Below are 14,747 nucleotides of genomic sequence, written 5' to 3'. Positions count from 1 at the left end.
AGTCAGGAAATAGTCTGATAGATAACCGCTATAAAACTGCTAAATGTTGTTTTTACACTCTTTAAAGGTGTTGGTAAGCAAAGTAAAGCTAGGTGGCATGGCAGTGGTATCGAGCCTCTTGCTTAACTTTTGGTAAGAAAGCAAGAAAATACGTTAAATTCCCCAAATGTCAAACTATTACGTAATAAGTAATGTATTAAGCAGAAATGTCCAGCAATAATTGGTTCTAGCTTCTTAAATGTAAGATATTGGTAACTTTCTTTTCTCTTTTGTAACAGAAAATCTGTTTGTTTTTTACTGTTGATCACATAAAGCAGTCAATCTGAAGATGTATCATTGGGTTCTGGGAAATCTGCCCTCTAAATTTTAAACAATGAAAGATTAACTGTGTAAAAAGTCAAAAAGATAACCAATAGTTTGATCTATAATGGAAACAGACATTTGTTGTAGCCTTCAAAGTAAATAAAGTTTGCTAGAGACAGATTTTAGGTCATGTCACAATCAGAAAACCTCAAAAGATTCCTCAGCTCTGTTCTGTTTTAAATCTCTTTAATTCTTTCGTAAGCAGCTATATATATATTCTCATCTGCTTGTTTATTCTCCTCACTATTGTGCTCCTCAGTCCTCTTCAGTCTTCTTTGACAGGCATTGAAACAGTGTAGGGAATTGGCCGGTGTGTATGAGACTGTGTGTGTGTGTGTGTGTGAGACTAAAAGAGAGGCGACTGTTGGCTGTGAGCACTGCTCCAGCTTTGTTTTTCTCTCTCTGCGCTGATGTCATAAGATAGGATAAAGAGTGTTTTGTGTTCCCTAGAGGAGCAGCATTTAGCAGGAAAAAAATTGGCCACCTAGAGTAGATCAAAAGCTTGGTGTGCATGTGTGAATGTACATGAGTGTTGAAAGGATTTAAATACACAACCCCATGCTTTGTCCTCTTCTGTCCATCTACACTTCCTGTCTGATTCATCATTTCCACCTCATCCTTCCTTTGTCTTAACAGTCTGATCCTCTGTTGTCTAGTTGCTCATGATTTTCTTTCCCCCCCTGCTCTTGTGCTGGTTGTTGTTGTGTGTGTGTGTGTGCGTTTGTTGTGCGTTTGTACGCCTGTCTTCATTTGTGAGATTGTATCTACAGTGAGGCTAGCCCGGCCCCTGTGTGTCAGGCTTGTCTGGAGAAAAATTATGGAAGTCCTTTCAGCAGATCAGCAAAGGCTGGACGAAGTCACAGCAAAGTTGTGACCTTTGGGGGCGTGACAGAGATCGAGCAGCCAATAGACACAGTCATGTCAAGTGAAGGGGAGGAGACGGAGTTGCTAAGACGACTCCGTTCCAAGGCAACTGTAGCCATGCCTACCGTTGGCCTGGGCTCCCAGCTTTCAGAGCGGGAACGCAGGTATGGACGAGGCCAAATACAAGACAACTTAAGCTACAGTGGCTTGAATCCAACGCCTCTTGCATTAGTATGGACTGCATTGAGAAATAGGTCTCTTTCTACTCAGTTACATATTAAATTATTTAATTTAATTGCTTGCCAATATCATTTTGGAAAATGTTTTACATTTCACGCTCATTTGAATTAGAAAATTAGGTAGTCTGGATGGATGCGCCTCTCTGCACTGAACTGATTTGCTTGTAGTTTTAATAGGAAACAAAGGTACACACGCACAACCACACACACAAACACACATGCATGTAAATCCCGCTGTGACAAGTAGAGCTAGATAAATCGGCTAATATGAGCTCAGCACAGATATTTCAAGTATCATAAAACATCTTTTAGGTAGCGTCTTTAGTTGATGACAGAGCCGTGGCAAGTTGGCAATGACATTTGGGCTGTTATTATCCAAAATGTTTGTGTATGTTGTGTTTTAATGTAAAATAAAATGTGTTCTATGCCAATTTATAAGAATGTTTTAACTCTCAAACACCTGTAGCTGTATCAGCCTCAAAAATCTTGGTCAAGCCATAGAGACAACCTCCAGTAAATGCACATTTTATGCATTTTTTAATCCTTTTTAGTTTTAGGTTTCATTCTTATATTACACAATCTGTTCACTTCCAATATACACTACATTTCATATATTTTCCATAAAATCAAGACATTCCGCTTTAAGGGAGGAGGTTGTCACATGACTCACATAGTCAAAGTGTTTGTTGTGGCTTTTGATGTCATCACAGGTCTTTTTTTGGTAGATTTGCATTAGTTTTGCATGTTTTTTCTAACCCTTAGCTATTTGTTGCTACGATACTCTTGAATGGTTTTCTCCTAGTGACGACCTGTGACCCAGTTTTCTGCCTGCATGTTCACGCCTGGATTTTGAGACTATAGTTGCGAGTTTGTGAAATAAATTATCCATCGTTGCTGCGATTTGAGCTCTATGTGATGCTCTCACAGCCAGGTAGATGGAGCTGATCTCAGTCAAACAACCTCTCACTCTGCTGACCTCGCACCCTGGTCACCTGAACCCCCGTCTACTCCTGCTGAGCTGGATGCACATCTGGCTCAGTATGAACGGAGAACAGAGGAGGAGGAGGATGAGGATGAAGAGGAGAAGATCCCAGACCTTCGGAAAGACGACATGATGGCGAGGAGGACAGGAGTTTTCCATAAACAAAGCACCGCCACAGGGACTTACAACCGTTTCCTGCCTCTGCCCGCCTCCAAGCGCTGCACACAAGGGGAGGTGACCACTGATGCTGCTCCGCGGAGCAAAAAGGGAGTACTCGCAGAAAGGAGCAAGAAACTGAACATCAGGTGGGCTGAGATTTGTGTGGAACTGTCTAACAGTATGAGGAGGCACTAACAAGCTTGATGTGGTTTGCATCCTCAAAGAAATTCACCAGCTTGATGTTCAGCTGTTTCAATTATAGGAGTTTCTCTCACAGAGCGGAGCAACAGCAACCCAGGGATGCTATGGAAACACCTCAACCACACCCTGACACGACTGTGGTCCGAGCAATGTCTCACAGTGAACAGGAACATAATGAGGATGAGTATGATGAAAACGAACCCTTGCCTGATCCGGCAAAGGATGATATGATGGCTCGGAGGACCGGCTCATTCCAAAAAACGAGCGCAGCCAGAAGTAATCAGCCTATCAACCAGTTCCTTCCAGTTCCTGGATCAGTTAAATATAGCATCGCCCCAGTGTCTGCAATGAAACCACTGCACAACAGACCTAAACACACAGAGAAGATGGCTAGTGAAAGGTATTTGCAGTATTTGAATGGAGAAATTGTGGTATTGGTCAACTACTGCAACTAATAAAGCACGTTTTTCTGGCAAAGATGAAGAAGGTTTAATTGTGTTGACAAGTTTTGTGGTCTGCAGTACTAACATTAATAATAAGTGTCTGTGGATGATTTATAGTTTATCTGAGTTCACTGTCTTGTTTTGATTCTATGCTAGCCTGTTTGAGTGCCTGCAGCTGGACGCCTGATGTGGTTTCATTTGTATTATTTGTATATGAAAGGATCGGTCGACTTTGATTTGCTCTTGTGGTTGGATTCTTGGAGTTCTGGTTTTCATATGACTTGGCGATTCTTGTGCTTGGTTTGGACTTATCTGGCCTTCTTTGTCGTATTTGTGGAGGTTTAACCTTTGCTTTGTTTGGCATGACTTTGGTTGTCCGATTGTGGTTGAATATGTAGTTTGGCTGCTATCGTTGTACTTAAAATGTAAATCGCTGCTGAATCACTTTGGGGCAAAAACAGCAGCTGCTCTGCTCTCTAGTGTTTAAAAACTCTTGGGTTGGTTCACCTAAAGTACAGTAAAAAATTAAAATTCATTTTCTAATAATTTTCTTGTAAGTTTAGGGTAAAGACCTGTGTAATTTGGTACTTATTGTAGGGATAGGTAATTTAGTGCTGGAGTCTCCACATATGTTGTGTTGTATGCCTGCCTGAAGACAAACACCATGTGTTTGTATTTTTAGCTGATGTGCTGTGTACTGAATAAAAGCCTCTTAGCTACATGAGCAATGTACCAACTGAACATTGTATCTGTTTTATCCATAACTAGTACCAGATTACAAAGTTCTTTCCAATAAGTTATAATTATTAGGAAACTTAACAATCAGACCTGCAAAAAGTTTTGGCTCTACCTTTTGTGGTATCCACTCAGCCAGGTTATCCATCTCTCACGACAATTTATCAGACAAATAAATATTGCTGAAGCATTAAGGAGCAGAAAATTATTTGTCAACTATTTGGATCATCGATTTTGATTACTGCAACGCCCTCCTGACGGGCCTCCTAGCCTGCACAGTAAACAATGAACACAGAATGTCCTCTTGTACTTTCAGTAATTCACAAAAGTCACTTTAAGTAGTTTTGATAGTTCCAGTTAAAACTGATCACATGAGATCTGAGGAGTATTCAAACTAACAGTTTCTGCAAGGAGACTTGATATTTTCATGGTGTTTGAATGTTTTAAACATCACAGTACTTTTTACCTCCATTGTACTGGGGTGCTGGCAGAGATCTCAGAGACATTGCTGATTTCTCACAACCTCAGCAGATGAACCTAAAACTATCTGCATGACTCCCTCGAAGCACAGGCAGACCCAAGTGGCTTTCTTGTTACTGGTTTATTTGAAGACTTCTCTCTAGCTCCAAACCCACTATGAAAGTATGTAGAATGTGGGATAACATTTTATAAAGTAAAACACAGACAAACAAAACAAAATACCTCTTTGGTTGCATGCTACGAACAGGCAACCAGTCCTCAGATCTGTTATTTGTGTCTGTTGTGGCGAGCATAAAACATTCACCAGCAAATATCCATGATAATGACCTCATTATTTCAAAATAAAAGCATCGTTACTCATAGTAAATGAAATAATGTAAACAAATGCAGCCTAAATCAATTCAAATTATGACATTGATCTTACCAGGTTACCAAATTATATAAACAATATAAACACAACAATTACAACTACAAACCACAAGATTGAAGTGATAAAATATATTTTTGTAATTTGGGTGATCTAACTCTAACACTTCGTAATAAAAAGCACTATTCTGACACCAACTACTGGGATGTGTTCATAAAACAGAGAGCCAATCAGCTGCTGTCTTCTGCTGTCCGTGATGCAGTCTTGATTTAACCTCTGAGCTGTATTTTCTTGTAATCTTGGCTTTGTCACTGGATTTTAGCAGCATTGTTACCGTGGCAGCAGAGCCTCAGGCCCCGCCCTCCAGAGCCCCAACAATCTTTAGGAGTGGAGGGCTGAAGGAGAGGCAGGAGCAGGGAGACATGGCAATCCCTAACACCCCTGTCATGGATGTGATTGAGCCCCTCTCTCCTCCATCGCTCACCCCTCCACCCAGTCCTGCCACTGCCCAGACATGTAAAGTGGAGGCAGAGTTGGAGAAGCAGATAGTGGAGAAAAAAGTTGAGAAAGAGGTGGAGGTGGTGGAGGTGAAGGAGAAAAAGAGGGACGTGAATGAGGAACCACGAAAGAAACCCTTCTGGCTGGATGACAGTGATCTACCTCCCATGATGTGAGACGACCATTGAACTCTTTTTGCATGCGTCTTCATCGCCCCGTCTCAGATTTAGCTCTGCACATTTATCTGCATTTAATTCATTTAACATCTGTTAATGGAAGTCAACGGGAGCCAGAGCGATTAGTCTCTACTGGGTTTTGTCTTGCTGAAATGATGGCAAGTTTTAAGTAGACGACTTCCCTTGGGATGTGAAGTGTGACATTAACACCCTGCTACTCGTTCCCTCACAGATGTTTCCTCTCATTTACTTTATTCTGTTATTGTTTTAGGATGAGCCGGCGAGTTGCTTTTATGTCTGAGGACACTGAGTAAGTCTTTCGGTGTGAAACTAGATGAGCCTCTGCATGATATATAACAACATATACACGCTGTGCATGTTCGATCCTACATATTAACATATTAACATTAACAAACATATTAACATACAATGCACTAGCATTAATCTCATCGCTCTACAAACTAAATCTAAAAGCTTTTTATTCATGTGTTATTTTCAATGTAATTCTGATTTGGTTTAAAAACAGTTTATCATTAAAATACACAACTAACAGCCTTTTATAAGTTGAATGAATTCATTTTGCTTGCCAAAATAAGTTACTTATGTTCGTTTATTTGCTTGTTTCAATTGCCTTGTTGGAAACAGTAACATATTTTTGTTTGGTGGTGTAGACATCATATACACAACTACTATAAAACCACATCATACATTAATAAATATCATGCAATGTTTATGTTTAGTGGACTTTTAATGGTTGTGTATATGTATGTCTTGCTTAGTGATAAGTTTTGTAAAACCAGCAGGTTTTCTTCCTGCCATTCATTTTTGTTTCATTATGTGTAGATTACAGTGTATGTGTTTAAAGTTTATGACGGAAATAGTAGTAGTCTAGTAATAATAGTAGAATAAGTATTATTAGTATTAATAGTAAAAATATTTTCCAGAACCAAGTTAGAATGTGATAAGTCTAGGGCTGTAACGATATCTGATTCTCATGACATGACAAAGCAATAATGAAAAGAAACAGATAACATGATATTATCTTGAGTGTATTATTAATAGAAAATCATCATTTAATTTGTAAATGATAAACGATTATCGACAATATTGGTATATCGCAACACCTCTAGTTGCATCAAGAGATCGAGTAATTTATCCAACATTATTATTGTCTTTTTTGTCACCAGAAGCGTGAGCATGAGTGACATGCTTAACGAGGAAGAGGTGGGGCACATACCACCACAGAGCCAGTCACGGTATGAGCGCATGCATGAACAGTACAACAGCTTACTGGAAGATGAGGACCACTGGCAAAGCGTAAGAGACATTTCAGCAGAATAAGAGAGAGCATGTGATGTCTGTTTCAATAGCAGAAGGCCGTTGTTTGACACTGTGAACCTCTGACAGGATTTGGCTCGCTGGAAGAATCGTCGCCGCTGTGCGTCACAGGATCTGATCAAGAAGGAGGAGGAGAGGAAGAGGATTGAGAAAAGGATGAAGGAGGAGGGACGTGACAGCAGCAAGAGGAAAAGCATCAAAACCTACAAGGAGATCTTGGAGGAAAAGTAAGGATGACACAGACATAATGTACAGTAAAATGCACTATCAAATAAACTACCTGGACGCCAATTGCTTTGTGTTTTTCTGATTCTAGGGAGCGCAGAGAGGCAGAGTTGTGTGACGCCTACAGGAATGCAGCGACTCCAGAGGAGGCCGCCATGGTGTTGCAGCGTTACGCTCTCCGCTTTACCATCAGTGACGCAACACTGGACAGCCTTAAACTGCCCAGATCCACTTCACAACCAAAACCGGATGCAAATCAAGAGGAAATGGAGCACAAAATTACATCACCTGCTAGTGACTCTGAAACATCAGAACCTCTGCACAAACCAGAACCAGCTGTATCGGACCAGATGCCCACAAAACCCAAAGCAATGGAGACAGATATTGATCAACAGGAGTTGTCAGTTTCTGTCTCCTCCAGCTCCCTGACACCCATCAGTCCTCTGACCCCGGTCACAAACTCAGAAAATGTTGTGCCACCTCAGTTGCTACAACTTGATCCTGAACCTCAACCTAAACCGACAGAGTCTCCAACTACGCATCAACAGCAACCGACTACAGAGGATGCAAAGCCTCAAATCAAACACACTCCACCTCAGATTGCACAAGTGCAGCCTCACACCACACCGCCTGTACACACACTCCCCTCACCTCCATCTGTATCACCCAGGCCCGTCCCCCTGCTGGCAGCCAAGCCTTACTGTCAGCCCAGGAGCACACAGGCTGGACACAAACCTGTCAAGGTGAGGGCTCCATATCAATCATACGAGTCAGCATCATCTGATACTTCATTGTTCCACTGAAGTTACTTAAATTAAAGGAGGTGTTTGTTGTATTTAGGAAGTTTCAACGTTTTAACTTCTCACCCAGTGACCAGCTGAAACACATCTTTGAACTTCTCTGAAAGACGAGTGCTCATCTTACTGAACAACATGTGACTTAGATATGAATGTGGATCTTTTCTCTCTTCAGATCATTCAAGGTTTTCCCCTTACACGATGGATGAATTCAGATATTCATAATATCATACCTACGTACTAGTTACCAGCTCATTGGCTTCTGGTCGCTGCTCATGTGGTCGACATAGCCTAGCTCCCTCCTTTTTTCTCTGGTTTTATTTTATTTTATGTTTCCTATCTTCTGTAATTCTGTATTTTAAATCATTTTGTGGATAAATAAATTGAAACCTTACTAGGTGTAAATGTAGTCCCAAAAAATGAGTTAGAAAATTAGTCAAAGTGTTTGGGGAAGAAGTGTCAGCTGCAACTGATCCCTTAAACATCCCCTCAGCTAGGTGAGGCTTTTACGTTATCCAAACAAACAAACAACACATGGCATCCATGACTAAATAAGAAAAATAGAGTAATTAAAATCAAATTATCCCTCTAACCCTGACTTATTGCATGTGTGCCTTTTAGATGGACGGGTTGGTGCGAGTGAATGGAGAGGCGACAGAGGATTTATCTGTCTCCACTCCACCTACCTCTGCTCAGCTCTCGCCACAGGACGTCAAAAACGCTCCCTCCAAACAGACGGAGGAGAAAGATGTTCCCTCCGAGCAGACTGCGACCAATCAGGAGGCTGCGGAGCAGACGCCGGCACCACAGACAGAGAAATCTACCACACCTTCAGGCTCCACCATGAGTGCCCTGATTGGAGGCAGAAACTGTATCATCACGACGACTATTGTCACAGAGCTCACACAGACTCTTGTGGAGCCATATCACCCGGATATCCAAAGTAATGGACAGGTAAGATCACAAGTGACATGTTAAAGGGCCATACCTGTGTGAGTTAGTCCATTTAACACAAATAATGCATCATTGCCAGGGATACCACTGACTTTAAGATGGTGTTTTTCCATCCTGGTGCATTCAAGTGTTTATGGAAAGCCTTGACACCTGAGACACGGGAGTCAGCTGTTGATTCTTACCGTTCACGAGCTATTGGAGGAAAATTAAACCCAGGGGACAAACTGAAAGCAAACATGGGTGCTGTTAAAAATGTTATTGTGAATTTAGCTGCATTAAAAGTCACTTCAGCAGCTGACTCATGTCTTGTTCCTCCCCCAAGTAATCATTGCTTCATCTTTATTACCACAGAATGAGACACCAACAGAGCAGAGAATAAAATATCCTTTAATGTGCCCATGGGGAAATTTGTCTTAGACTCTGCCCTGCAGAACAAAAACAATAAATACGATATACAGTTCAGACATTAAAAACAATCAAAAGAGATAGTGCATTCAGTGCTACACACTAACACATGTTGTATTTTGGTGTGGAGTGGACATTAGAGTGCAGAAGCTGAAACTCACAGTGGAGAGAAACACTCCTCAGCTGTTCGCTGTGATTCATGGCTTATGTAAAGCAAGTTTCGACTCTTCGGGTTGATTTTAATATTTTATTTACATGAACTGAAGCCACACAGTGAAAAAAATGTGTATTATTTACTTGAATCAATAAGATCATTTAAGGTTATATATTGCACTACAACCGTGTTTCCCAAACTTGTGGTGCCATGTTAGTATCAGTATTATAACGGACGTAAAAATACTGTAGTAAATGCCGACCCTGTTCATCTAGAACCAGATCTGATCTAATCTCTAAACACCAGTGGTACTTGTACCATAGTTTGAAAAACATTGTACTACAACATTCAAAAACAGCCTGGTGTATTAACTTTGATAATTATATATAAATAGACAGGGACAAAATCATTACAGACCCACTCTCCAGTTAATGTTTTATTCATTTAGTTAAATGTTTGACTTTCAGGTCAATGGCACTGTGGCGTTATCTGAGAAACCAGCCGAGGAGAAAAAGGCTCAGCCGGCTACATCACCAAACAGCATGCAAGAATATTCTCCCACTGTCACAGGTAAAATCTAAACTAACCTTAACAGAGTTTACAGCATCATTTTGGCTGCAGATGTTTTATCTCTTTGTCTTTCTGTCTCTGCCACAGAGGGACTCGAGGAAAGCAGTGTGACTGTGAGTATCTCATCACCTCCAGCTCTTCATTTCTTTGTTTGTTTCTCCTTCATTCTTGAATTTGACCCTGTCCTGACCCTTCGTCTCCAGTAGTCACTGCTGTGGTCAGACTTGTCCTCTCACCTTTCCTCTTTTTCTGTCCTTTTGGTCTGTATACATGTGTGTGTGTGTGTGGGTGTGGTTGTTGTTGTGTACGGGTCCGGGTAGATTGAGACCCCCATGTTGAACTTGGCTAAACGTGTTAATCACTGGGTCTGGGACCCCAATGAGGAGCGTAAACGCCTGGAAAGTTGGCAACAGGAGCAGGAGCGCCTCCTACAGGTACACTGGTGGAATGGTGTGCATGTGGTGCATGTACTGGCACAGGATGTACTCAATGTGTATATACACGTATATGTGTGTTATATGTGTGTTTTCGTGCGTACAGTATTGAACATGTACAACATTTCTGTGCAGGAGCAATACCAGAGAGAACAGGAGAAGCTGAAGAAGGAGTGGGAGAAAGCACAGCTAGAGGTGGAGGAGGAGGAGCGGAAACACAATGAGGAGGTACGAATACACACAAACTGAAAAACACATCAAATCGAAAGCATCTCTTACTGCTTTTGTATGTCTGATATGTTGTGTCTTCCAGGAGAGACGTATTTTAGAGGAGACCGTAACCCCGCTCAATCCCACCGGACTTTTAAACCAGCAGACAGGAACGACTTCTTCAGCTCCAGAAAACAACGAGACAAAAGGAGGAAACCTTCCTCTGCTGCAAAACGGCCAAAGAATCTCCACAGGGAACGAAGATCAGCATGCATCGAAGCTGCATTTCTTCCAGGGTGAGATATATGACACATACATGCAGGAGGTGTCCACATGTTTCCCTGCAGCTCATTCAGTTCAGCCATGTATTCGTCTCTGTGGTAAAAGTTTATTTGTTGTGTATTTTTGTAGATTCTGCATGTGATGGTGACGCTTCAAAGAAACAAGAACTGTGGAAGACGGCCTCTCTGGACCGCAACACTCAGCTAAACCAGGCACATGCTGTTAAAAGGTATGCAAAGATGCTTTGTGTGCGTCTGTGTGTTAATGTGTGCAAGTACCTTTGTGTCTTTCACATTACAATAATACAATAATGAATTACATATTAATGAAACTGTCAATAGTTCCTTGATTAATTATTATCACTGCAGATCTACTTAATGTTGAGCAGCAGGTGGCCACGTTATAGCCTACATTAATTAATGTATCAAACCGTCATGTGTTTGTCAAACACTCGTTATAAAGTGTGATCTATGTTTTCTTATTGAACTGAATGCCAGGATTTTAATGGAGAACAAATGGCAGGAAGTATTGTGTGAACGTGTTTGATGTCCACATGGCAGCCAGTTGGATAACAGATTATTCTACTGGAGACAAAAACATGTGCTCGTATTTTCTCATCCACTCTTCAGAGGTAAACATATAACATGTTTTTTGGTTGTTGTTTTTTTTGTTTCCCATAGGTCTGAATCACATGATGCTGTAACAAACAAACAGCCTTCATCACCTCAGCCTCCCTCACCCAGCAGGTAATGATGCTACTACACGTATACACAACAACGCGTCTGAAGGAATCGTCGAGAAAGAAGCTTGTATCTGAATAACCAATCTGTTTACCTCATCCTGTGTGTGTGTGTGTGTAGGTGTGTTAGTGGGAAGAGACTCTGCTCTGGTTGTTCTCAGCCGCTGGGGAAAGGAGCTGCCATGATCATCGATACACTGGGACTGTTTTTCCACATGCAGTGTTTCAAGGTACTTTTATTATTACAGTACACATATGTACACAAATGAATGTTTATACCTTTACTTTGCAGGTTACAGAGGCAGTATTTGGCTTCTGTATGAAGGTTTTTCAAGGTGTTTACTAAAACATGCACACTCCATCACAGTTATCTCCAGGGTAACATGCAGACATAAAAAAAAAAGACAGAAAGGTGGCTGACACACTGTAAAAAGATTATCTTAATAGATTTTTAATGTTTGCAAGACATTTAACTATTTGATTAACCCATGTGTATAATAATAATCATAAGGATCATTAGAATATATCTATATGATTATTGTATTTCTCTACCTCAGTGTGGAGTGTGCAACGGGCAGCTGGGTGATGCCACCGCAGGGACTGACGTACGGATTCGTAATGGACTGCTGAGCTGTCACGAGTGCTATATTGCATCTCGGGGTGAGAACACATTAGCACAAGCACACATTGTCTTATATTAGGTGCGCCCCGTGAGTCCTATTTAACTATATTCATATACTTAAAAAGATTAGAGCAGTGCAAGACTTGGTGGAAGCGGGACTTTGAGGAATAAGAACAGAATCTGAAGCATTTATTTTCACATCTATGTGGATTTGGCTAATGGCTGCAGAAAGTGACCGTCTGACTGAATAAAAGGAATTTGTTTATGCTTTCAGACTTTCCTAAAGACTCTTATTTTGAAGACCTGAATAACTTATAAACATGATGTATAACCATGTATAAAATCGAGTCAAATCACAGCCGTGCTGATATTCAGAACATCACTCCCTCTCATGTGATATTTAATTATTTTATTATTATTTAAGTTTTTTTTATAAATCATGAAGGCAGACTTTAACACATGTTTTATGTGTTTGGATGCAGGCAAAGGTCAGCCCACCACGTTATGATGACCTCCATTTAAACTGGAACCTCGCCGTCATCGTCAGTGATCGGGCGGAGGAGAATTCTGCAAAATAAACTCCTGGAATCATTGTATTTTCCTGAAATGCACAAACAGCTTTATGGATGTTACCCAGGAGCGAAACTAGACTGACACGTGGACTGAACACAACATAGTTACATATACAGCACAGCGTTTGTGCTTCCTAACTGTACACATGTATACACTTTGTTTAATACGTGTAGCATGGATTTAATCAAGAAATCAGCGTGTTTAAGCCTTTGCACATCCATACTTAGCACAGTCAAGACACTAAAATAAGGATCTGTTATGTCACAAAGCTTAACATGTAATGCTACAAGTCTCAAACTCTCGACTCATTAACCCCTGCTTCTGCACTGGTCATGTGACTCCACTTGCTCTGAGTGTGACCGTACAGTGGTTTGGGTTGGATTGACCTGAAAGTAGCTTGACCATTATAATGCCTTACTCATCATTATCATCATCGTCATACTCTGTCGTTCATTTTTGGGTTTTGTGTTTACAGTTTTTGCATGAAAGAAGAACATATATAAGTTATTGTGAGTATTGCTCAGATGGAGTAGTGTGAGTTTGTTAATCTTCTCAAACAGCTGAACTTTAACTTTCCTCTCTTTTCTTGTACATCATGTTTTTGAATATTTTTGGGGGCATCTCGCTAACTTACAAGCTTTTTTTTTTTTTCTTTACGATTCATTTTACAGGAATGAGAATGCATGTTATTAATTATACTTGTTCTTTGGAGTTTAAATATTTTCCCTTTAAGATGTTTTAGCCATTGTTTATTCTCGTCGACTGACTGCATCCGAATCAGTGCCTTATGTAACGAATGCGAGGGCTAGTGTATGTGCAGGAGTATTTCACACTCACATGGACCTCAGGGTCTCGGCACATTGTGTGTGTGTGAGCGTGTGAGTGCATGTGTGTATTAAATCATGCATGTATAAGTATGTATGTTATGTGTGATTTGACTTTGAAGCACAGTTCCATACCAGCAAAAACATTTTAAATGGATCAGCCTCTCCTTTTCACCTGCTGTTCTCCTCCCTCCCCCATGAGCTAAACCAATGACACAAAGTGATTCGCTGCTTTCCTGTTAATTTTTCCTCCATGTTATGACAGCACACACAGTCATCCAGTCTATCTTCCTCTGCCTCTATCACAACTGTTGCCTCCCCAGAGCCTGAGCTGAATGTCTCTCCTCTGTATGTCATTGCCTCTATCTGAACACCTGACGGCGGCTTCATCATTTAGAGGAATAGAGCGCTCAGTTCATTGTCTTTTATAGCAAGTGTATGTTTATCAATAAAATATTTTAAAAGGGATGCTGTTTGAGTTTTCTTTCATTAAAATGAATCACTTGAAGTTGGCACAGTGTTCCTCAAACTTTTTACACCACGTACCACCTCATGAAATATTAGGCTTTCAAAGTTCCACCACGATGACTGACGTTAAAATACATCAGTGTATGTTGACCCTTTTCAGCTGCAGACAGTTTACACAAGAGGCAGGTTTATTACTGATAGAAAGAATATTTATTGCTACTTCTGATCTGCATTCCTATTCCTGATTTTTCCCCATTTGGAGCCATGATTGTAGAGTTTTTTCATGTGTGCTTATGCTACGGGCAAGAACATGACTATGTAGCAAGATGCTGAAACCAGCGATCCCAGTTTATTTTCATTAGAAACTTTGTAATATTTTGATAGTAAAATGTCTTTTTACATTTACATTTAACATTTATTATATTTCAGAGATTCCTCCAATTACCAATACAAGAAGGTCATGTACCACCAGTGGTACTCATACCCCAAGAGGTGGGCATATGTATGTAATTACATACATATGAAGTTAAGAGGAAGACCTTTGGACCAGAAACATCTCTGCAGACCTATCACAAACTGGACACAACCTGTTTAAACTTCTCCCTTCTGAGAGGCACTACAGAGCTCTGTACACAGCAACCACAC

The 14,747-nt window shown here is 40.7% G+C and overlaps 1 protein-coding gene across 6 annotated transcripts in view; it reads left to right on the top strand.

Annotated features, from left to right (window-relative positions):
- limch1a (LIM and calponin homology domains 1a) overlaps positions 1-14,102 on the top strand; it is a 29,093-nt gene extending 14,991 nt beyond the window's left edge. For 2 of the 6 annotated variants that reach the window (XM_019259210.2, XM_027283338.1), the window contains 18 exons: positions 2,394-2,753; positions 2,870-3,208; positions 5,156-5,503; positions 5,779-5,817; positions 6,695-6,824; positions 6,915-7,072; positions 7,162-7,813; positions 8,489-8,821; positions 9,848-9,950; positions 10,038-10,063; positions 10,271-10,384; positions 10,520-10,612; positions 10,698-10,890; positions 11,006-11,105; positions 11,557-11,622; positions 11,737-11,845; positions 12,173-12,275; positions 12,720-14,102. In XM_019259210.2, the coding sequence (XP_019114755.2) occupies positions 2,394-2,753; positions 2,870-3,208; positions 5,156-5,503; positions 5,779-5,817; positions 6,695-6,824; positions 6,915-7,072; positions 7,162-7,813; positions 8,489-8,821; positions 9,848-9,950; positions 10,038-10,063; positions 10,271-10,384; positions 10,520-10,612; positions 10,698-10,890; positions 11,006-11,105; positions 11,557-11,622; positions 11,737-11,845; positions 12,173-12,275; positions 12,720-12,745 (3,292 nt within the window). In that variant the 3' untranslated portion in view covers positions 12,746-14,102. Of the gene's footprint in view, positions 1-1,133; positions 1,392-2,393; positions 2,754-2,869; positions 3,209-5,155; positions 5,504-5,778; positions 5,818-6,694; positions 6,825-6,914; positions 7,073-7,161; positions 7,814-8,488; positions 8,822-9,847; positions 9,951-10,037; positions 10,064-10,270; positions 10,385-10,519; positions 10,613-10,697; positions 10,891-11,005; positions 11,106-11,556; positions 11,623-11,736; positions 11,846-12,172; positions 12,276-12,719 lie in introns of all 6 variants that reach the window. The other 4 variants (XM_019259208.2, XM_019259207.2, XM_019259206.2 and 1 more) reach the window with 4 other exon arrangements.
- Positions 14,103-14,747: the final 645 nt, after the last annotated feature.

The sequence above is a fragment of the Larimichthys crocea genome, chromosome X (genome assembly GCF_000972845.2).
Source record: "Larimichthys crocea isolate SSNF chromosome X, L_crocea_2.0, whole genome shotgun sequence".
Classification (NCBI taxonomy): domain Eukaryota; kingdom Metazoa; phylum Chordata; class Actinopteri; family Sciaenidae; genus Larimichthys; species Larimichthys crocea.
The sequence above is the reverse complement of the archived record's forward strand: the minus strand, read 5'-3'. Positions and strand labels throughout refer to the sequence as shown.